General features: G+C 34.0%; 1 protein-coding gene across 3 annotated transcripts; it reads left to right on the top strand.

The window, feature by feature from the left end:
- The first annotated feature begins 345 nt into the window (after positions 1-345).
- Positions 346-26,068, top strand: LOC117342700 (run domain Beclin-1-interacting and cysteine-rich domain-containing protein-like). 3 transcript variants are annotated; one of them, XM_033904911.1, is made up of 23 exons: positions 346-427; positions 863-1,016; positions 1,388-1,613; positions 2,110-2,183; positions 2,470-2,650; positions 3,076-3,627; positions 4,566-4,687; positions 4,831-5,001; positions 5,272-5,314; positions 6,474-6,536; positions 14,267-14,314; positions 14,763-14,849; positions 15,531-15,573; positions 15,696-15,831; positions 16,285-16,365; positions 16,963-17,036; positions 18,217-18,281; positions 19,938-20,238; positions 20,714-20,792; positions 21,431-21,505; positions 22,821-22,911; positions 23,703-23,775; positions 25,633-26,068. In XM_033904911.1, the coding sequence occupies exons 1-23, from the start codon at positions 396-398 to the stop codon at positions 25,706-25,708; spliced, it is 2,847 nt and encodes a 948-aa protein (XP_033760802.1). In that variant the 5' UTR covers positions 346-395; the 3' UTR covers positions 25,709-26,068. The 3 variants fall into 3 exon arrangements, with proteins under 3 accessions (XP_033760802.1, XP_033760801.1, XP_033760803.1); XM_033904910.1 differs by having other exon boundaries at positions 2,110-2,216; XM_033904912.1 differs by lacking the exon at positions 6,474-6,536 and having other exon boundaries at positions 2,110-2,216.

The raw sequence follows: 26,068 nt of genomic DNA, 5'->3' as shown, positions 1-26,068 counted from the left end.
ATGACCAGCTGCAGTCGTCTGTGACCATAATATAACAATAATAATTTTAGAGCAAAGTTATACTGCTAAGTAGATTAACCCCCGACATGGGACCAGAACAAAATCGGGCTATCCAGAGAGTAACGCATAGAAATCGAACGAACGGGCGGACAGAGCACGTGTTCAGCACTATCATCAGCTAAAGGGAGGTCACTGTATGTAAGCTTAGGCCTACAGAATAAAATATTGATCTTTATTTCATCTAATCACACTACATTGAAGAAAATAGCAATGGATTTAATGTGACATAATATGATAGCTAAAGAAACGCATAATGCCTCCATTAGGCCTAGTATTCTCAATATTAATCAAAATAATACGAAACTGCGACTAGGTGTCAGAATGTGTAAACAAAAATGGCGGATGACGATGAGGATTTTGACCACAGGTAGGCGTGACCACCAAAACGTTTAAATTTGTCAACTTACGTTCGACTTTAGATTTTCATTGTATACAAGAAAAACCAAAAATAAACATCCAAGTATGCATATGCTTTATAGTTTATAACGAATTTTCAAAGACACTGCATGCAATAAAGAGAACGTTCTGAAACGTGCTGGCATGTGACGTCTGCTGATCATGACTGTACGTACATGTAGTAACGTTACTTCTGATTGTTTACTAGTACTGCTAATCTGCTTATCCTATACCTTATAGATATTTGGGTTATATGTGGGCAAGGGTTTATTAAAATGTGTTAGAACTGTAGAGTTCAGAACCAGGGCAAGGTAGGAATATCATCATAGGACTGATATATCGAGTACATTTCCATGTCGTACATATTACTGTGATTCTTAATTAAGCAATGTATTTCATTAATAAGATCGGAGAAACATGACCTGATTAATGGACTGAAGTCGATCGTTGAAGGCCTGCTTGCAACACACACCAACAATGTATGGAATACCTATGGTGGATTGTCACGCGTGTGTAAGCAGGTGGAGCTAATCCTACACCATGGTCTCAAAAGTACACAGGTAAGTCATGTACAGGTATGTCATGTTGTACAGGTATGTCATGTTGTACAGGTATGTCATGTTGTACAGGTATGTCATGTTGTACAGGTATGCATTGGTTATACAGTGCATGTGAAAAGGCGGGGCTTATCTTACACCATGACCTCAAAAGTACACAGTCAGTCATAATATGTACACACTGGGTATGAATATTAGTTCTGGGTAGAGTTCACCAATAGCTAGGTTATAGCAGTGAAGTTTCCCGGTAATGATTGGGTATAAATTTTTCCAAGCAGTAGATTTGTTTGGCATCTACACTCATATTGAGCATATAGATAAAGTCACACATCATTAGGCTTCTTTTTATTAATGTCTAATTTTTTTTTCTTTAGGGGGATTTTGGCAGTCAACTGGACTTTTGGCCATTTGTTCAGGGATTGAAAAGACTCAACCCTGTCCTCGCTCCAGCTGTAGAGAAAATAAACCGACAGTCACAGATCAAGCCGGATGTAAGCAAGGGACATATTTGGGTCAAGGAGAGTCTGAGTGAACATAACCTGTCCAGCTTGTTAAACACACTAGTCAGTCATAGGAAACACCTGGAGAAATACTACTATGGTAAAACAACAGATTAACATTGTCAAATGGAAAAAAATCTTGAAGAAAATAACTGAATACAACTTATATGTTAATATGATTATATATATATGATTCAGGGAGAAACCTTTATGGATACAGATAAATGTTGTTTTGACATAAAAATTAGAAAAAAAATGTGAATCCTGCTTTGCATTGAGGAAACAGAATGTCATACTATGATCTTTATCAGAAATACCTTGTTAGGCATGTATCATGTATTGTGTATTACACCGCAACATACTTTTTATGACTTATATGATTTTGTAGCACTTCAATATCACCAGCAAGTCATTGTCATCTGTGAAAAAAAACTGAAAGTTATAATTGTATAATGTATAACGTCTGAGAACAGATAAAAACATGATCTGGCCATATAAACAAATACCTTATTTCATTAAAACGTCTAGATTCTGAGGTTAAAAGTACACAAATATAAAACATGTTAAACATATACTTTGTATTTCCTACCCTTCAGATCATGCCTTTCTGCGATGTAGAGATTACTACAGATCTCTCAATACCTGTCTTCAGGCAGTGGAACAGAACAAGGTAGCCTTACTAGCAGAACTGGACCTGGGCCTTGTATGTGTGGTTTGTTTCATTATCATAGAGTTGTAAAATTGTACCATCAGTACTGTATCAGTAATGTCATGTAGTTATACATGTACACAGACATCTTATTCTGATTGGATTATTACACAAATTTCGTAAAAAACAAAAAAAAATGGGAATCAATACATCAATATATCAAAATTAAAATATGTAATTAAGGACATTTTTTACTGATACTTTCATCATAATAATCAGAGGAAATAAATCTGTTTTTGTGTGTTAGTTAAACCATGGCAGAACATCAAGTGCTCCTGTGATGATGAGCAGTTCAGCACCTGTTCATGACCCTGCCAGAAGAAGTTCATACCACCAGGGGGCGCTGGCACTGGCTCCTCCTTTTACATCACCCAAGAGAGAGAGTATCCTGTGTAAATCGGATGAATATGCTCTACCATCAAGCATAGGTATACATCTACAGAAATCATGTACAATCAGCGCAATGATTATTTAGGGCTTCAAGATTCTTCAATCATAAAAACTTGCAGAAATAAGATACCCCTAAAATGTGTGCATTTACAGTATGTAGCAATATTTGTTCTCAGATTTTTATGTCACTGTTTTGAGAGTAATAAATAAAGATGAAAAGGAATGCTAAAGGTGTCTAATTTTCCCTAAAGATTTACTTTCATGATATTACCAAACTACATTAAATTTACTAACTAGAAACATATATCCGGACATTTTTAGTTTTGTTTTCCAAATCTTGTTAAAAACATTACTTAGAGATATTTCATTATATTATTACATGTAGTGAAAACTCATTAAGGGAAAAAGTTACATTAGAAATACTTGCTACATTAATAATATACCTTGGTTACCTTGGTTACAGCATCAACAGGTAGTCCCCAGGAAACTTCCACTCTAGCCAAAGAAGCCCTGCGAACAGTTCTGCGAAAGTCAGGCTCAGAATCACCAACCCATGACACACATCTGTCTGAACCGACAAATGGAGAGTTTAGTTTTTATAACAGCCTAAACAGTGACCCTCTACGGAACATGGACTTCAATCAGGATCAGTCAGATCCTTTTGATACAAGTGAAGACTCTAAAAATGACAACACACAAAATAAAGTTTTACTTCGAAGTCAATCAGAAATGATAATGGGATTGACTAAATCTGGTGTTGTTAATGCAGGAATCGATATAAGCACGACTGAGAAAAAGACACGGACGAAATGTAAGCCTGAAGATATTTTCTCTGACTCGGAAAGCCAACCTCAAAAGAAAGCCTTAGAAGACCAGGACAAATCCTCTCCGAGTAAAAAACTAGGTCATAAGAGGTCTAGGTCAGATTTTAGTGTGAAAAATGTTGTTACTGATTCTGTTGATGGAAAAATGCTGGATTCTGACAAGGCACAAACACTGGGAGGTCGAGGCCACAGTAAGTTGTCCCTGATTCTACATTATATGTATGTTACATGGAGTAAGTTGTCCCCGATACTACATTATATGTATGTTACATGGAGTAAGTTGTCCCCGATACTACATTATATGTATGTTACATGGAGTAAGTTGTCCCCGATACTACATTATATGTATGTTACATGGAGTAAGTTGTCCCCGATACTACATTATATGTATGTTACATGGAGTAAGTTGTCCCCGATACTACATTATATGTATGTTACATGGAGTAAGTTGTCCCCGATACTACATTATATGTATGTTACATGGAGTAAGTTGTCCCCGATACTACATTATATGTATGTTACATGGAGTAAGTTGTCCCCGATACTACATTATATGTATGTTACATGGAGTAAGTTGTCCCCGATACTACATTATATGTATGTAACATGGATTATTCTTCCTTCTTAGATGCTTGTGGTTTCATGGTTAATTATAAGTAGCCACGAAATAAAAAAGCAATTAGTTAACATACAATCATTATATTACTAATATCTGTTTTAGATACCTGTAGAGTATTCACAGAAGTTGTGCTATGAAACTATGTAAATTGTGTGAATCCAAGGAAAGAATGTAATTAAATTTAATTACCTACAAATATTTCTTGTATACAGTATGAGATAAAGTATTTTACACAATCATATGTACAAATGGCGTATAGTACTGAAAATGTTGTTAAGGTAGATACCAGTAGCAGAACCTACAGAAAATGTACATTTAACACTTAAAGTCTAAAGTCTTTTATGATACATATTAAGTTTGATATGATATTTGAATTCATTGTTGAATAGTAATAATAAATTATTACAAATCTTTGTTGTCGGATGACAATGATGAAGGGGGGGGGGGGGGGGGTCATGTTTGGATATGCATTTTTTTCTGCATTTTCTAAACAGTGTTTTAACATATTAGGAAATGAAAATCGCCGGAGATCTGCAGCACGAGAGGGCTACTTTCCCCAGCCTCAGCAGGGCCAGTCCTTGATCAACTATCTGTCCTCTCAGGACTTCCATACCTGCGCTAACCTGGACAAGGTGAGTATTGTACCTGTCTATCTAACATAGACAAGGTGATCTTGTAGCACAGAAATTCAGAAAATTTATCAACATTTACTTGCATATATCAGAATTTGTAATATTTTTTCCAGCAAAATATTTGAACTCTGTAATTTTTTCAGGAGAATGCCCACTTTAGTATCTCAGAGGCACTTATTGCAGCCATAGAACAGATGAAGTGGAATCATATCATCAGCCCACATACCCATGAGGAAGAAGAGGGCGACTCCGATGAGGAAATCCAGGAACTCAAACAACGAATCCGCATACGTAAACGAGAGCGGTTAAAGGAGGTTCGAAAATTTTATAATGAATCAAATATGTTTCAAGCTTTCATTTTACAATGCAAAAACTGTTAAATAACATAAATGAAATGTGGAATAAAGTGAAATTCTGTTAGATTTACCATATATTCACTTATACTTTCTTCAAGTATTAAAGTATTTATTAAGATTACATAAAAAAGGAGAAATGAAATAAAAGCCGACATCATGAACGCTTCTCGAGCCTTGTTGGATGATTTTGATATAGTTGTATTATTATTTTCCACTTTTTCTGTACAGAAAGGACGTGGATTCCCTGCCTTCAGTGACGGGAGAACAGACAGTAAGGACATTTACTGATCATTGTCTTGTGATCACAGTTATTGTTCTGTAAACCCATTGTCTTGTGATCACAGTTATTGTTCTGTAAACCCATTGTCTTGTGATCACAGTTATTGTTCTGTAAACCCATTGTCTTGTGATCACAGTTATTGTGTCTTGTGATCACAGTTATTGTTCTGTAAACCTATTGTCTTGTGATCACAGTTATTGTTCTGTAAACCCATTGTCTTGTGATCACAGTTATTGTTCTGTAAACCCATTGTCTTGTGATCACAGTTATTGTCCTGTAAACCTTGTTATGGATCACAAGTAATCTTTAGCTACATATATCCATTTTTTATTTCTATATTATTTACAAGCTTGTTTTTGGCTGTTCAGTGAAGTAACAATTTTTTTCACTTTTCCTATATTAAATGATTATTTACTGCTTATTTTCTTTGATGTTGTAAAGATGAAATATCATTTATTATCTTTCATTATATATTTGTATCTTACTTTTTGTGTGTGGTTGTTCAAAGTCTGTTAACGAGCTGCTATATTGATAAAAAAAAGAGTTTGGATGTTATGCATTATATTAGTGATTGGTTCAGAAATGAAACATTAGCAGTTTATTTATGAAAGATGGAAATGACTTGACTCTGAACCATTCAATGTTATGAACTTTATGTGTGTGATATACGGGAGATGGGAACTATGTGTGTGAGTTATACAGACTTTGAACAACAATCAATATTAAATGACTGCTTTTAAAAGGCAAATATTTTTGTCTCAGCTCCACAATTTTCATCATATTGAAGGTATTATATACAGTGATACCGCATATTATTTTTGCACATCAATCAAATGTTTGAATTCAAACTGGTAATATACACCGATTGGTCCACCAATCAGCAACGTTTTGTCCGAGGAGAGTCGCCGAGCTGTGTGCGACATCAAAGGGATTCAAAGTATTTACAATTAGTTATTTTGCTAAATAATATGCAGTATCTCTGTACTTCTTTCATTATTAAATAAAACTCTGAATGATTATGCTAAAACTTATGCTACTGAAATTATAGTCAGAGTTTGTATTCTGGTAAAATGCCATTATCAATGTGTTTTGATGATTGTGGAGTTTGCGATATTTGTTAAATATTGTTTGCTGTGTTCTCTTTGTGTAGCAACAACAAGTCCGAGCTCTCCCTCTACTCTCAGTTCCTCTGTCGACTCGCCTCACAATCCAGGTTTGTGATGTCACTGCAGAACACTCTTCTGGATATGTTCTCTATTTACATTACTATATAACATTGTCAACAATCAAAATAGCTTACTATATATAACATAGCCAACAATCAAAATAGCTTACTATATAACATTGTCAACAATCAAAATAGTTTACTATATAACATAGCCAACAATCAAAATAGCTTACTATATAACATAGTCAACAATCAAAATAGCTTACTATATAACATTGTCAACAATCAAAATAGCTTACTATATAACATAGCCAACAATCAAAATAGCTAGCCAACAATCAAAATAGCTTACTATATAACATAGCCAACAATCAAAATAGCTTACTATATAACATAGCCAACAATCAAAATAGCTTACTATATAACATAGTCAACAATCAAAATAGCTTACTATATAACATTGCCAACAATCAAAATAGCTTACTATATAACATTGCCAACAATCAAAATAGCTTACTATATAACATTGTCAACAATCAAAATAGCTTACTATATAACATAGGCAACACTCAAAATAGCTTACTATGTAACATTGTCAACAATCAAAATAGCTTACTATATAACATTGTCAACAATCAAAATAGCTTACTATATAACATAGTCAACAATCAAAATAGCTTATTATATAACATTGTCAACAATCAAAATAGCTTACTATATAACATTGTCAACAATCAAAATAGCTTACTTTATAACATTGTCAACAATCAAAATAGCTTACTATATATAACATAGCCAACAATCAAAATAGCTTACTATATAACATAGGCAACACTCAAAATAGCTTACTATGTAACATTGTCAACAATCAAAATAGCTTACTATATAACATTGTCAACAATCAAAATAGCTTACTATATAACATTGTCAACAATCAAAATAGCTTACTATATAACATTGTCAACAATCAAAATAGCTTACTATATAACATTGTCAACACTCAAAATAGCTTACTATATAACATTGTCAACAATCAAAATAGCTTACTATATAACATTGTCAACAATCAAAATAGCTTACTATATAACATAGCCAACAATCAAAATAGCTTACTATATAACATTGTCAACACTCAAAATAGCTTACTATATAACATTGTCAACAATCAAAATAGCTTACTATATAACATAGCCAACAATCAAAATAGCTTACTATATAACATTGTCAACAATCAAAATAGCTTACTATATAACATTGTCAACAATCAAAATAGCTTACTATATAACATTGCCAACAATCAAAATAGCTTACTATATAACATTGCCAACAATCAAAATAGCTTACTATATAACATTGTCAACAATCAAAATAGCTTACTATATAACATGGGCAACACTCAAAATAGCTTACTATATATAACATAGCCAACAATCAAAATAGCTTACTATATAACATTGTCAACAATCAAAATAGCTTACTATATATAACATAGCCAACAATCAAAATAGCTTACTATATAACATTGTCAACAATCAAAATAGCTTACTATATAACATAGGCAACACTCAAAATAGCTTACTATGTAACATTGCCAACAATCAAAATAGCTTACTATATATAACATAGCCAACAATCAAAATAGCTTACTATATAACATTGCCAACAATCAAAATAGCTTACTATATAACGTTGTCAACAATCAAAATAGCTTACTATATAACATTGTCAACAATCAAAATAGCTTACTATATAACATAGGCAACACTCAAAATAGCTTACTATATAACATTGCCAACAATCAAAATAGCTTACTATATAACATTGTCAACAATCAAAATAGCTTATTATATAACATTGTCAACAATCAAAATAGCTTACTATATAACATAGCCAACAATCAAAATAGCTTACTATATATAACATAGCCAACAATCAAAATAGCTTACTATGTAACATTGGCAACAATCAAAATAGCTTACTATATAACATAGCCAACAATCAAAATAGCTTACTTTATAACATTGTCAACAATCAAAATAGCTTACTATATAACATAGCCAACAATCAAAATAGCTTACTATATAACATAGTCAACAATCAAAATAGCTTACTATATAACATAGCCAACAATCAAAATAGCTTACTATATAACATTGTCAACAATCAAAATAGTTTACTATATAACATAGCCAACAATCAAAATAGCTTACTATATAACATTGTCAACAATCAAAATAGCTTACTATATAACATTGTCAACAATCAAAATAGCTTACTTTATAACATAACCAACAATCAAAATAGCTTACTATATAACATTGTCAACAATCAAAATAGCTTACTATATAACATTGTCAACAATCAAAATAGCTTACTATATATAACATAGCCAACAATCAAAATAGCTTACTATATAACATAGCCAACAATCAAAATAGCTTACTATATATAACATTGTCAACAATCAAAATAGCTTACTTTATAACATAACCAACAATCAAAATAGCTTACTATATAACATTGTCAACAATCAAAATAGCTTACTATATAACATAGTCAACAATCAAAATAGCTTACTATATAACATTGCCAACAATCAAAATAGCTTACTATATAACATTGTCAACAATCAAAATAGCTTACTATATAACATAGGCAACACTCAAAATAGCTTACTATATATAACATAGCCAACACTCAAAATAGCTTACTATATAACATTGTCAACAATCAAAATAGCTTACTATATAACATTGTCAACAATCAAAATAGCTTACTATATAACATAGGCAACACTCAAAATAGCTTACTATGTAACATTGTCAACAATCAAAATAGCTTACTATATATAACATAGCCAACAATCAAAATAGCTTACTATATAACATTGCCAACAATCAAAATAGCTTACTATATAACATTGTCAACAATCAAAATAGCTTACTATATAACATTGCCAACAATCAAAATAGCTTACTATATAACATTGCCAACAATCAAAATAGCTTACTATATAACATAGTCAACAATCAAAATAGCTTACTATATAACATTGTCAACAATCAAAATAGCTTACTATATAACATAGGCAACACTCTAAATAGCTTACTATATAACATTGCCAACAATCAAAATAGCTTACTATATAACATTGTCAACAATCAAAATAGCTTACTATATAACATTGTCAACAATCAAAATAGCTTACTATATATAACATAGCCAACAATCAAAAAAGCTTACTATATAACATAGCCAACAATCAAAATAGCTTACTATATAACATTGTCAACAATCAAAATAGCTTACTATATAACATTGTCAACAATCAAAATAGCTTACTATATAACATAGCCAACAATCAAAATAGCTTACTATATATAACATAGCCAACAATCAAAATAGCTTACTATATAACATTGTCAACAATCAAAATAGCTTACTATATAACATTGTCAACAATCAAAATAGCTTACTATATAACATTGTCAACAATCAAAATAGCTTACTATATAACATAGCCAACAATCAAAATAGCTTACTATATAACATTGCCAACAATCAAAATAGCTTACTATATAACATAGGCAACACTCAAAATAGCTTACTATGTAACATTGTCAACAATCAAAATAGCTTACTATATAACATAGCCAACAATCAAAATAGCTTACTATATAACATAGCCAACAATCAAAATAGCTTACTATATGACATTGTCAACAATCAAAATAGCTTACTATATAACATAGCCAACAATCAAAATAGCTTACTATATAACATTGTCAACAATCAAAATAGCTTACTATATAACATTGTCAACAATCAAAATAGCTTACTATATAACATAGTCAACAATCAAAATAGCTTACTATATAACATAGCCAACAATCAAAATAGCTTACTATATAACATTGTCAACAATCAAACTAGCTTACTATATAACATAGCCAACAATCAAAATAGCTTACTTTATAACATAACCAACAATCAAAATAGCTTACTATATAACATAGTCAACAATCAAAATAGTTTACTATATAACATAGCCAACAATCAAAATAGCTTACTATATAACATTGTCAACAATCAAAATAGCTTACTATATAACATAGTCAACAATCAAAATAGTTTACTATATAACATAGTCAACAATCAAAATAGCTTACTATATAACATAGTCAATAATCAAAATAGCTTACTATATATAACATAGCCAACAATCAAAATAGCTTACTATATAACATTGTCAACAATCAAAATAGCTTACTATATAACATAGCCAACAATTTAAATAGCTTACTATGTAACATTGTCAACAATCAAAATAGCTTACTATATAACATAACCAACAATCAAAATAGCTTACTATATAACATAGTCAACAATCAAAATAGCTTACTATATACTTACTATATAACATAGTCAATAATCAAAATAGCTTACTATATAACATTGTCAACAATCAAAATAGCTTACTATGTAACATTGTCAACAATCAAAATAGCTTACTATATAACATTGTCAACAATCAAACCTTACGTAGTCAACTTTCATAAGATAGTGAGGGTATTGTCCATGATCCGTCCTTAGTTTTTGTTATATTGCACATTGTCAGTGGTTAATTTTTTTTTTTAATTTCTGATGTAGGTTTTCTAGGCTAGTTGGGTATAATCCATTTTGGGACTGTCACTGATCAGAAAAAGAGGCTGACAAATGGTTTTTGACAGTCGAGGATTGTTAGCTCTGTTCATCAGAAAGAACTAGATAATCTTTCTGATAGTATTTGATATTTATATGTATTCATTTTTAGGTCAACTGAGACGAAGTCTCAGTTGACCTATTGCAATCGCCTTTTGTCCGGCGTCGTGCGTCGTGCGTCGTAAACAATTTACATTTTCGACTTCTTCTCCAAAACCCCTAAACCAAATTCTATGAAATTTAGCAGGAAGCTTTTATGGCTAAAGGTCAACCAAAATTGTGAATTATATGGTCCCCACCCCCAAGGGGCGGGGCTAAAAAGGGTCAAATTTACTAAAACTTCAAAAATCTTCTTCTCTACTCTCAGATATGGTGGAATCAAACACTCTTCATAGATGGAAGGGTCTTAAGGTACTTTACCAAAATTGTGAATTTCATGACCCAGGGGTCTCACGTTTGCCCCTGGGGAGGGGGTAAACTTTACTATAGTTTATATAGGGAAATCACATTTTTGACTATAATTTGTTGGATTTCTATTGGAATTCATTCTAACTTGGTTAACATTATCAGCATGGGATGACAGATTGATGGTATACATATGTTGGACCTGACTGACCCCCAGGGGCTGATGGGCGGGGCTAAAAAGGGTCAAATTGACTAAAGATTCAAAAATCTTCTTCTCTACTCTCAGATATGGTGGAATCAAACACTCTTCATAGACTGAAGGGTCTTAAGGTGCTTTACCAAAAGTGTGAATTTCATGACCCAGAGGTCTCACGTTTGCCCCTGGGGAGGGGGTAAACTTTACTATAGTTTATATAGGGAAATCACATATTTGACTATTGTTTGTTGGATTTCTATTAGAATTCATTCTAACTTGGTTAACATTATCAGCTTGTGATTGCAGTTTGATGGTATACACATGTTGGCACTGACTGACCCCCAGGGGCTGATGGGCGGGGCTAAAAAGGGTCAAATTGACTAAAACTTCAAAAATCTTCTTCTCTACTCTCAGATATGGTGGAATCAAACACTCTTCATAGATGGAAGAGTCTTAATGTGCTTTGCCAAAATTGTGAATTTCCTGACCCTGGGGTCTCGCGTTTGCCCTGGGGAGGGGGTAAACTTTACTATAGTTTATACAGGGAAATCTCATTTTTGACTATAATTTGTTTGATTTCTATTGGAATTCATTCTAATTTGGTTAGCATTTTCAGCTTGGGGTCGTGGATGGCAGTTTAATGGTATGCACATGTTGGCCCTGACTGACCCCCAGGGGCTGATGGGCGGGGCTAAAAAGGGTCAAATTGACTGAAATTTAAAAATCTTCTTTTCAAAACCCAATTAAGATAGAATCAAATACTCTTCATAGGTGGAAGGGTCTTATGGTGCTTTACTAATGTTATGAATTTCATGACCCTGGGGTCACAAGTTTGCCCCTGGGGAGGGGGTAAATTTTACTATAGTTTATATAGGGAAATCACATTTTTGACAATTATTTGTTTGATTTCTATTGGAATTTATTCTAACTTTGTTAACATTATCAGCATTGGATGACAGCTTAATGGTATACACCTGTTGGCCCTGACTGACCCCTAGGGGCTGATGGGTGGGCTCAAAAGGGTCAATTAGCTTAACTGAAATACTTCAAATCTCAGGTGACCGTTAAGGCCCATGGGCCTCTTGTTTTGTGTTGCCCTTTCTTAAAGATTCATTGATATTCATCTGACAGTATACTAGAGAATCTGAGATTGTATTGAACAGTAACCTAGCTATCGTTGGACATTGCCCTGTCTGATAGGATTAATACCCACACTAACTAAATGATTTTTATGTTCAACATGATAATATTTTATAGATGGTGCAGTTTTGATTGTTGGTTTTGTGATTTGAAGAAGAAAAACTATCACAAGTTGAAATTGGAAAGATATATTTATAGATATTTTACTCTCACACATATTTATAAAAACTGTTTGGTTCCATCATCGCTTTAGTTTAGGAACTTTGAAGGAAGACATTGAGCATGATATTTACCAGAATTTTCAATTATATTTACTTACAAATTAATAACACAGATGTTTGTAGATTGATTTACAACCTCAAATTTTGTTTGTAAGGTTACTATACCATCAAACAAACTGGTCGAATGTTGAACACTTTGATTTACTTCCAAGGAAAACGTGTACATGTACTGTTTAAGGATCTCTAATTTCATTATTGACACGTTATGTTAGTTGAAATTTAAAAATAAAATAATTATTGATTTTTTAGCATTGAAAGTATTTCTCTATTTCTTCTATTCCATGTGACCAATCAATGTTTATCTGATGAGTTTTATCTGAAGATTATATTTCTAGAGTTCATATACTTAAATACATTATGAATTGTGTTTCACCTATTATGGCAGCAATAACTACGTCGAAAATATAAGAATTTTATAATATCAATTTTGAAATTTATTATAAAAATACATGCGTTGTATTATTTAAGATTTAATCCATTAACCAAAATATTTTATTTGACATGAAATGTGTTTTTGTTTTTATTGAAGTTCAGTCATACATTAAAACAATGGTCATTTAAGGATACATCTGTATATTACAATAGTACATTGTTCAGAACAACCATTTGCTCTACTTGTATCCTACTGAGTTAAGGTTCTTGATGGTCAAAAGTTCATGTGGTGGAGCTAGCTATTAAGACCCAGTGTAGGACAAAAGCCCCCCCCCCCCCGTGGACATTATATGTATATGTAGCACTTAATTTAACTTAATATAACCATTGTTAAAAACATATATTGAAATAAAAAAAAAATAAAAAAAGATTTTTTTTTTATGAAGGGGCTTTTTGTCCACCTTTTGATTTAGTGTGAAGGGGCTTTTGTCCTAGGGGCTAATGTCTGGGGGGGGGGGGGGGGGGGGGGGGGGCCTAGGGGCTAATGTCTGGGGGGGGGGGGGGGGGGATGGCTAATGTCCAGGGGGGCTTTTATCCGTACCCCAATTAAGACCACCTCGCTCAGATCCTCAAGTAGTTTCACTGTAATATTAATGGTACATATTTTTATAATCTTCCAGACAGCTCGGAGTCAAGTGATTTGGATGAAGGAAGAATAGAATTGACAAGTAAGAAATCATTAATCTATACTTAGGTGTGATTTGATGTGTTAGGTGTAAGATTAGATCTGTGTTTATATGAAATATTACTGAATTTCAGTTTTATAATTTTGAAAATATAGCATATACAGCAATGTAATTTATATGAATGGACACGATAATCATGTAGGAGACAGATTTGGGTACAGAAAAATGTTACGACCTCAAATAATTTGCTCTAACTCTTATATGTGTTAAGCTATTTATGATGTGCATGACTTGACAGTCTGTTTTAACAGATTGTATTTATGTCATTACATTTCTAGAAAGTGTCCTAATTAATTCATTCAAGTACAAGTAGCTAGAAATTTAAGATTTTTTTTTTCATGTATTTAATGCTTTATCACTGACTCCATTTTGACTGCAGTGAAAAATTGATTATATGTTTAATGAGTATTTTATGTAATAATGATTTCAGTGACAGAAGATGTCAGTCAGAACCAGTCAAACTTATCACTACTATCATCACAGGGCTTGTCTTTATCTCTTGCCTCCCTGTACTCGGGTAAGATATCACTGCAATACAAATCTTTTTATACATCAGTGATATGATTCAAATATCTCCGTAAAAGTTATTGCCCTTGGTTTATTTTATTTTTTGAATATTGATGATTTTATTTGTAGATCCCTTCATTTTCACCCAATTTCTTTCAAAGTATGTACGGTAACTGTTCACAAATACTACCACTAGTTATTGTGGTTTTGACCACATGGTAGGATTAACATTCTGTGTATATCTTCAATGATAACCAGAAGACCAGAAATATAATGTTAACACAGGTTGATTTTATTGTTTATAATTGATTACTGCAAACTTTTAACATTAATTAACACTACTTTAAAAAAAAAATCCTACCTATAACTAAACTTTGTGGTTATATATAGCTACTATGTATATTTGTGTATCAAATCTACTGGAGTAACTTTTCATTGCTGTATGTCAGTGTATGGCAAACAGGTACATGTATATTCCATAGTGTCACAGTAGGAATGGTTCTGAAAGGAAGGATTTGGTTAGGTTTGTTTTGTTTTAACGTCTTAATAACAGCCAGGGTCAAAGGTAAGAAATCATTGTTCAGAAGGATTGGCCTTTTAATGGAGTTGATATAAAGATGCATTTATTTTCTTTGGTTTTGACCTTTTAATGGAGTTGATATAAAGATGCATTTATTTTCTTTGGTTTCAGATGCTGACATACAGAAAAATAAATCTAGTCTAGAAAAACAAAGGTAATTTGGTTCATTTTACTTACATATTAAAGATAAATTTTAACTTTAGAGTATCAGTAAAACTAATCTGTTAACTTTAGGACATTACCTGATAGGCTTTCCTTTCTGTGACATCTATGTAGCTCTTTGGATAGCGGGGTTGTGTCTCACTCAGCGGAGTCCGTCGCCATTTCATTACTGAAGAAGTTTACAGAAAAGCAGCTGCCAAAGGCATCAGATTTACAATGGCTTGTACCTGAATGTGATGCTCCACAGAAGGTGAGCGTTCCAATAAATCATGTGTCTGTTTCTTCTGCGTTCATAATAGTTCCATACAAAAGAAAGGTTAAAAGAAGGTTTGACTTTAATTCACTATTTTGATTTTAGAATAAATGTGATAAAACACCGACATGTACTGGTAGATAAGTAAATGCCTGGAATTTTGTGTTTCTCTGATTATCGGGAGATCTTGCTGTATACTTTCGCTCACTCCAAGCTCATTATTGAATTTATGCAGATTAGCATGATGATGAATTGGTACATACATTCACTCACAGTTCTTGCAGTAGAAAATAATATATACAGAAACTGCCATTAGCACTATTATAATTTACAGAAGGCTTTCAACACAACAAACGCCAAGATAACTACTATTGAAATACGAAATGCTTAATATCAAGTTACACTATTAAGTATGAAGTAATGTAAATGTGAATCTTTGTAATGTTTTAGTTGCTTCCACTTCCGAATTCCTACCCCATATCACCAGATGATGGAGAAAACGCAGAACTCCTTAAGTCAAATTCATTGAAGGTAATTAATATGAGGAAATTTAAGAAAGTTGTGTTTAGTTAACTGGTTATGAGTAACGGTGAGCTAAAGCTGTACCCATGGCGCCGGCGTTAACATCCCACCCCACTTAAAAGTTTTTTGGGGAAAGTTTTCGGAAAGCTTGTAAGTCCAAAAGTTCAAACCTCACACGCTTCTAATTTGGTGTATACATTCATTAGAGGTCTAGGAGTGATGTTATAGCAAAATCATGCAGAAAAAAAATTGTAATTTTTTTCGCATTTTAACATTTTGTGGACTTAACTTTTATGGCACCGAAACCAACTTTAAAGTTTTTGGGGTACCGAAACCAACTTAAAAGGTTTTGGGGTATGGTTTTGGAAAGCTTGTATGTTCAAAAGTACACACCTCACACCTTTCTAATTTTACCATTTTGTGGACTTTTGTGTTATTGCTGCTGCCAGTGAGCTTCGCCATCATTGATTGCACTTGTTTAGTTAATGTAAAACAAACTTTTCTCTGTAAAAATCCATGGCATTGTTCCTGTTCTGTGATTTCTACTGATGTCACATAACTTGATGTTTGAGACCATCAGATGTTTACTCTATTGTCCTGATTCAGACAAGGCTGCGAGGCAATTTGGAATGGGCACCACCCCGGCCACAGATAATTTTCAACATCCATCCTGCTCCCAAGTAAGTGAAATATGGCTACCTGTCCTTTAGTTAGGATAAAAAAATGAATACCATGAAGAGTTGAAATACAAGATGCTATTTATTGATATGAGTATCAGTGGAAGTTTGTACTGTGATAATGATAATTGTCTGTTTACACAATGGTTTTGACTTTATTGGTATGGGTATTCGTGGAAGTGTGTTCTGAAATTTATAACAATCATTGTCTGTTTACACAATGGTTTTGACTTTATTCCTATGGATATTAGTAGAAGTTTCTACTGTGATAACAATAATTGTCTGTTTACACAATGGTTTTGACTTTATTGGAAGGATAGAAAGTTTCCTATATTATCATCTTTGGTGGTTTTATAACAGAAATCATCACCATGTGATATTGGAATATTACCTCTGAAGTGTTTTCATGGTACAGTGAAACTTCCCTAAACCGATCATGCACGGTACAGGAATATATGACTGGTTTAGGGAGGGTTCGGTTTGGAGAAGTGATCCTTTTCACCGGTCAGGAACCAGGGATGTAATTGATTGGATAATGTTTTGTATCTTTGAAGCAGTGTTAATATTATGGACGTTAATGAATACATAGAATGCACAATTTATGAAAATAAGTTCTTATACTGATTGCAAATGTATGTCATAGTTACATTGTTTCAATTATCATTTAACAATGGTCATCAGCACCGACCTCCATCTGGCCTGTCACTACACCTCTGCTTATGGGGCACAATAAGGGGTACATGTATTTATTTCAGTCCAAACTATAATGGTTTTTACCAATAAAGATAAGAACAGTAATTTCAAACTTTAACCAGTTCCTACTGACCATATTCAGGACATTGATATTGCATTTTGAAATGAAGCCTGATCTACCATTAGCTTCCTATATACAAAGTCTGCTGCAAAAATAACCCATTCAGGGCCTCATGCAACTGTCAGTTCGCCTAATCAGTTTCTGCACTTTTTATCAGCAATGCTTCAAGTTATGTTGGTGAAAGTTGGTATTTGGTATGTAACTTCAGTATGATGTACAGATCAAGTTCTAGTTTCATGGTTTTTAGGTCAAGGTCACTGTTACTATCTTAAGTTGAGGGAAGGGGCAGTAGGGAGTAGGTATTTCTTTAGCAATACCCAGCATGCTAGTTAAATATAGTGAATAATGTTTTAATGACTATATTTACAGAAGAAGTACCATCATGGCCAAACAGAGTTACATGTGTGCTGGATGTGGCACACGAGTAGAACAAGGTGAGATTCCCACAGTTTGTAGACATATTCCCACAGTTTGTAGACATATTCCCACAGTTTGTAGACAGATTCCCACAGTTTGTGGACAGATTCCCACAGTTTGTAGACATATTCCCACAGTTTGTAGACAGATTCCCCCAGTTTGTGGACAGATTCCCACAGTTTGTAGACAGATTTCCACAGTTTGTAGACAGATTCCCACAGTTTGTAGACAGATTCCCACAGTTTGTAGACAGATTCCCACAGTTTGTAGACAGATTCCCAAAGTTTGTAGACAGATTCCCACAGTTTGTAGACAGATTCCCACAGTTTGTAGACAGATTCCCATAGTTTGTAGACATATTCCCACAGTTTGTAGAAAGATTCCCACAGTTTGTAGACAGATTCCCACAGTTTGTAGACAGATTCCCAAAGTTTGTGGACAGATTCCCACAGTTTGTAGACATATTCCCACAGTTTGTAGACAGATTCCCACAGTTTGTAGACAGATTCCCACAGTTTGTGGACAGATTCCCACAGTTTGTAGACATATTCCCACAGTTTGTGGACAGATTCCCACAGTTTGTGGACAGATTCCCACAGTTTGTAGACAGATTCCAACAGTTTGTAGATACATTTTGTAGATTCCCACATTTTGTGGACAGATTCCCAAAGTTTATAGACAGATTCCCACAGTTTGTAGACAGATTCCCACAGTTTGTAGAAAGATTCCCACAGTTTGTAGACAGATTCACACAGTTTGTAGAAAGATTCCCACAGTTTGTAGACAGATTCCCAAAGTTTGTACATATTCCCACAGTTTGTAGAAGATTCCCAGTTTGTAGACAGATTCCCACAGTTTGTACATATTCCCACAGTTTGTAGAAAGATTCCCAGTTTGTAGACAGATTCCCACAATTTGTAGACAGATTCCCACACTTTGCAAACAGAATCCCACAGTTTGTAGAAGGAATCCCACAGTTTGTGGACAGATTCCCACACTTTGCAAACAGAATCCCACAATTTGTAGGCAGATTCCCACAGTTTGTAGACAGATTCACACAATTTGTATCAAGATTCCCAGTTTGCAGACAGATTCCTTCAGTTTGTAGACATATTCCCACAGTTTATAGACAGATTCACACAGTTTATAGACAGATTTCCACAGTTTATAGACAGATTCACACAGTTTATAGACATATTCCCACAGTTTATAGACAGATTTCCACATTTTGTAGACAAACATTTTGTTGAATTTGTATACACTATAATTATTGTTTCTCTTATTAGATTTTAAATATTTACACTTTATTGAATTATCAAACTTATTCGGTCTACGTACACCAAAGTTCTGCTGACATCTGATATGATGACCAATCCTACAAAGCCTACATAATATTGAATTTGTACACCCCAGTTTCTAACATCGAGAGTATCTTGTGTCAGAAAGGAAAAAAACTGAAATCTGAAATTACTATTATAATATAAATATATTGTGTGTATTTGTACAGATTACAGTATAAAGAAATTGTTTATGTTTTGAAATACTTATCTAAGAAACATATGAAAATGATCTAGTATTGAATACTTGCCTTTAATAATTCCAGCAAACATCTAATTAAATTTACTGAATTTTTGTACTCTTAGATATCAAATTTGATTTCTTTTGAATTTCAGGATATATAAGAAGATTCCGTTATTGTGAATATCTTGGGAAGTACTTTTGTCAGTGTTGTCATAGTAACAGTTTATCATACATACCAGGAAGGATATTAAGAAGATGGGATTTCAAAAAATATTATGTGTCTAACTTTTCGCGGGATCTGATTTCACGAATTATTGGTGATCCATTATTTAATCTGACAGATATAAATTCTAATTTGTATCGGCGAGTCCGAGCTTTGGACAATATTAAAGATCTCAGGACCCAGTTGGTACATCTGAAAAGATTTCTTAAGATTTGTAAAAGGGCTTCCAGGTAAGAATATTGAGTGGTGGGTTTGTTTATCATCTCGCTAAGTTTGCTTATTTTGATATCCGATCAGTAATTTTCAGCAGTTTAATCCTTTGAAAAGCTTATTTAAAAACCATCCTAGCCACCTTAATAAAAACTGTATGCAGGTCTACTAACTCTTGTCAAATGAGGTGGTCTGCACGTGGTTGGCATATTAGATAACTCTAGAATTGTTTTTTTCATTTGAATTATAAGTAATTATGCATTTTTTTATTTACGTGTGGAACAGTTGGCTGAAATTTTGTTAAAAAATAAAAAAAATAAAATATGAATTCAATTGATGGGTCATTGTAAAAAACACTTCCAAAGTTCATTTTCATAAGGATTTTGCAATATTGCTAATGTTGTGTAGAACTTCCCAAGTACATATAATGTAAATGCAGTAATCTCGAAATCTGTTCAAGGGGAGGTAATTCAGTAATGTATCTTGATGTTTTAGTGTGCTTAGTGATGTAGAACAGCTCCAAGGTCATTGGACTGATGATATACACCTGTACTCCATATCTGACCTTGTCCAGGTGAGTGACGACCTTTATCTCTGTCTGGTTACCTGTAATTAAGGACTGAAGACTTCAGAATCGCTGGTCTCATAAATATATCTGAAACCTGTAATATGTACTCATCTTAGTAGAATTTTAGATTGTTCCAATTTGAATTGTTCATGTAGATGTATACAATTTTGAATACACGTAGTAGAAACTCATTATTTCATGATTTTATGGTTTAGGTACAGCCAGCATTTACCTGATGTGAAGTCACACATAGCGACTAACGCTGGAAGTTTTATTATAGAAATTGTTTGCTTAAATAAATAAATAAATAGAATAGTAAAAGTTGATAACTTGTATCCTTTATTTATAATTTCAATAGGTCAACTGACTCAGAATTTTGATATACATGTATTATCAAATTATCAATTCTTGTTTAGTAGTGATAAAAGATTATCATAGAAATATTCTGACAACAATTTCTTTCTTTACATGTTTAGAAGTAATTCATATATACCTGGTCATCATGTACGTTTGATTGGATCAGAAACTACTCTTCAAAATGGCTAGATTATTAAATTATCAGCATTGAAAAAATAACTTCTAAATGTGGCCCAATGTAATGACTTCCTAATATCTTTTGAATGTTACATCCCATTCACTTACAGGTGAAATCTGGTGAGATGTTAACACAGCTGAGAAATATTGTAAATATCTCGATGGTCCACGTCCAGGACTGTTCTGTAAGTATAACTTCATTTGCCATGACATAGTCCAGGGGCAGTGAGAAGGAAATTAACATATAACCCCAGGGGCGCAGAGAGCGAAAGTGAATGTAACCCAGGGGGCGCAGAGAGCGAAAGTGAATGTAACCCAGGGGGCGCAGAGAACAAAAGTGAATGTAACCCCAGGGGCGCAGAGAGCGAAAGTGAATGTAACCCAGGGGGCGCAGAGAGCGAAAGTGAATGTAACCCAGGGGGCGCAGAGAGCGAAAGTGAATGTAACACCAGGGACGCAGAGAGCGAAAGTGAATGTAACCCCAGGGACGCAGAGAGTGAAAGTGAATGTAGCCCCGGGGACGCAGAGAACAAAAGTGAATGTAGCCCCGGGGACAAATAGAGCGAAAGTAAAATTAACCCCATGGGCAGAGAGAGCGAAAGTGAATGTAAGGCCAGCTGGGGCACAGAGACTCGAGAAGCGAAAGTGATCATTACTCCAGGAGCACAGAGAGCAAAAGTGAGAGTAACCCCAGGGACACAGGGAGCAACAGTGAGAGTAACCCCAGGGAGCAAAATTGAGATTAACCCCAGGAACACATGGAGCAAAAGTGAGAGTAACCCCAGGGACACAGGGAGCAAGAGTTAGAGTAACCCCAGGGACACAGGGAGCAAAAGTTGGAGTAACCCCAGGGACACAGGGAGCAAAAGTGAGAGTAACCCCGGGGACATAGGGAGCAAAAGTGAGAGTAACCCCAGGGACACAGGGAGCAAAAGTGAGAGTTACCCCAGGGACACAGGGAGTAAGAGTTAGAGTTACCCCAGGGACACAGGGAGTAAGAGTTAGAGTTACCCCAGGGACACAGGGAGTAAGAGTTAGAGTAACCCCGGGGACACAGGGAGCAAAAGTGAGAGTAACCCCAGGGACACAAGGAGCAAAAGTGAGAGTAACCCCAGGGACACAGGGAGCAAAAGTTGGAGTAACCCCAGGGACACAGGGAGCAAAAGTTAGAGTAACCCCAGGGACACAGGGAGCAAAAGTTAGAGTAACCCCAGGGACATGGAGCAAAAATTAGAGTAACCCCAGGGACATGGAGCAAAAATTAGAGTAACCACGGGACATGAAGCAAAAGTGACTGTGACCTCCAGAGTATTGATGATGGAGTTACGTGTTTACAAATGTAAACATTAAATATTCATTTAGAATTTTCATAAGATATATACAATGTTTGTCCATTGAGAAAAGAGTAGAAAAGATTTAGCAGCTAATATGTTAAACCCCTCTTAATGTAAATTCTTTGCCTCAATTAAATTTATCCTGTTATCCTGTTTGTTTTTATAGTTTTGCCAAGGCCTTGGATTTTTCTGCGAGATGTGCCATGATAAAGAAGTGATATTTCCTTTTGAGCTACAAAAAGTCACAATATGTCCAGGTAGTAAATATTTTCTGTATAAGACATGTATGCTTTAGTACATCTTGTAATGAATAAGACACTTTTTATCACATAATGGGCCTATGCTACAATGTGAAATATACCCATGTCAAATTTTATGAACAAAGAACTCAAACACAGACTGAAGTTATACGACTATTTATTATACTAATACATTGGGCTAAAGGGCTATAACAGCTGTGGTGCTTAACTCTCTCTTGTAGATGACCTGGCCAATATAATTATAATAGATACATTTACACTAAAACTGAATTTAAGCTAGCGTAGACTGTATATGTAGCTATATATATAGAAAAGCTGTTCCTGTTGGCCAGGCCATGTAACTGAGTCGAGTGAACTTATTAGTAGATATAAACGAATTCTTGGGGGACTTACGAATTACAAATGATGTAAAATGCCCAAATTGAAGATGGACCACAGCTGAAATACCCCCACAAATATATATGTTTTGTAATGATAAGATATTTGATATATGTGTGAAAGGTATTTAATACACATTTGGTATGTAATTAATATGTAGATTACAATAATGGGTTTCCTCTCTGTCCGTCTTGTATGTACATACATTGTAAGCACTCTAGCTTTATTCCGGAGGGGATTTCGATTAAACTTAGTACAATGATAAAGGACCATAATATCTCTGACAGTTCGAGTTTCAGGGTTTTTGGGTCAAGGTCACTTTTACTGTTTTAGCAGAGGCCAGTAAGGGATGTTTATGAGTTAAGTAATAACAAGTATGTTTATTAAAACATTAAATCTGTATTTTCCAGGTTGTCGGGCATGCTTCCACAAGTCATGTTTTGTCCCTGACAAATGTCCAAAATGTGCAAGAATAGAAGCAAGGTATGACCCCATACATGTATAGGACTGAACTCCATTTATTGGTGATAATATATTTTGTCATGAATTCTGGTGACGAAGGCGTTACACACTTCAATATATATGTTTACATTGTAAATGTTATTAGGAGTGATTTCCACATGTAATCTCGGGTGAAGCTCAGAGGTATATGGTTTAACACTACTGACCTGTGTCTGTTAATATTTCTCGGGAAGCTGAGAAACAACTCGTCTGTGCTGTTATGGTTGTGTCCTTTGGTAAGAAACTTTACCCCAGGCCTCCTGTAGCATGTTGCACCTCAAAATGATCCTGTCCGTTCATGGGGTGATAAACCCAACAAAAAAACCAAACAATTATTGTTATTCAAAATATATTGTGTATTCCATATATTGGTGGTAAAGAAGTGTTTTTAGCTCACCTGATCCGAATGAACAAGGTGAACTTATGCCCTACCGTGTCGTCAGTCGTCCGGTATCTGTCTTCCGTTCGTTAACAATTGAATTCTTTGATTCATAACCATTGATTGAATATCAATCATATTTGACTGTTAGAAGATGGGGATTAAAAAAGCTACAAATGGTTCAGTTGACTCCCATGGGGCGGAGGGGAGGGGCCAAAAGTGAGCAATTTGACTGTTTTGCTGTAAACCACTTCTTTTCTGGAACTAAATGATGGATATCACTCATATATGACATGTTTAGGTGATGGGGATTCGAAAAGCTACAAATTGTGTGTATGATCTCCAGGGAGCTGATCATGAGGAGCGGGGCCAAAAGGGAGCAATTTGGTTATTTAAGGATTGAACTGCTTTCATTTGGAAGTTATGGGCTGATGAATGGCAACTGGACAAAGGCAAATTTAATGAAGCGCGCTAGCGCTTCATGTTGAATTTGCCTTTGTCCAGTTGGCATTCATCAGCCCATAACTTCAAAATGAAAGCAGTTCAATGCTTATATTTACATTTGACAACGAATTTGAAAGACTATATCCAGGAATTTTACTCTGATAATGAATGAACAAATTATTATCGTCAAAGACGGAACAGCCTTTTCAACAGCCATATTTTGTTATCGCCGACGTGACAATTATGACGTCACTATAATAATGACGTCATAATAAAGATTTGGAAGTTATGGACTCACAAGTGAATGAATTTATATAGGCTTGCCTGTTATTCGATCCAATTGATATTAACATCATGTCAATAAAATTTGTTGAAATGAAAGTGAGCTCGGTAAAGTTATATAGTGGGGCTGCAGTGTAAATGTAAATATATTGCTATGAACAAAATTTTGTATTTTTGAAATGGTTGAGATTCCCATCCCATAACCATATATAGCATTGCTTGACATAAAGGGAGAGTAAGAAAAGTATTGACTTTGATCAGGAGAGTAAGAAAGAATGTTAGAAAGGATAAGAAGTAGAGATATGTTAAGGCATGATACATAATTAGGGATAGGAGAAAAAAGGAAAGCTTACTAAAACTCATGTATATCAAATATATACAGTATACATCTACTGTTCGTCAGTCTGTCCATCTGTATTTTTGTTAAGGGTCAGTGTCAGCACGCTCATTATTCATTTTATTGAAGTAAATATTGGTACAAAAGATATGACATGATTTCACTTTTCCGAGATTAGGACTCGAAGATCAAAATTGCTGTTTGGGAAATCTAGAAAACCGTCAACACTGCATTTTCCTGATTATAAACGTGTGTTGTCGTTCATGTCCCAAGTCAGCACCATACTTATTCTTGATGATGGAGGCTACATATACCTGATCGAAATAGCTGTTTGAAATTCTAAACTTTCTGAAAAGATGAATATTTTGTAATTGAATTTTACATTTGTTATTTTCAGACGACTGAGACTGGCTAGAGAGGTTTCTACAGATGTAGAAGAGATGGATGAACAGAATGAAATTGATGATGGATGATACTATTAAGTTTGTTAATGTGGTTTTTTTATAAGAAATCGGTGATGTTAACTGTGATATTATATTGAGAATGAAGTTCCTGATCATCTAGATATCAGATATACATGTATTGAGGGATGTAGATAGTTTTGTGTAGATTAAGTTTGTTTTTCACCCTATTTATCACTTTACCAGATACCATATCATGTGACAGTGACAAATTGTAATCAGAGAATTTTTTTACATGTTGTTTATTTATGTTTATTTGTCCTTTATGCAGCTAGCATTCAAAAGGCATAGAATTGTATAATGGTATCAGTGTGTTTTATCTGGCCATAAACTGTTCTGTTGGAAATCTTTGTTTCCAGATGTAGATTTTTT

Source organism: Pecten maximus, chromosome 14 (genome assembly GCF_902652985.1).
Source record: "Pecten maximus chromosome 14, xPecMax1.1, whole genome shotgun sequence".
Taxonomy (NCBI): domain Eukaryota; kingdom Metazoa; phylum Mollusca; class Bivalvia; order Pectinida; family Pectinidae; genus Pecten; species Pecten maximus.
Note: the sequence above shows the minus strand (reverse complement) of the source record. Positions and strands in the feature narration are given on the sequence as shown.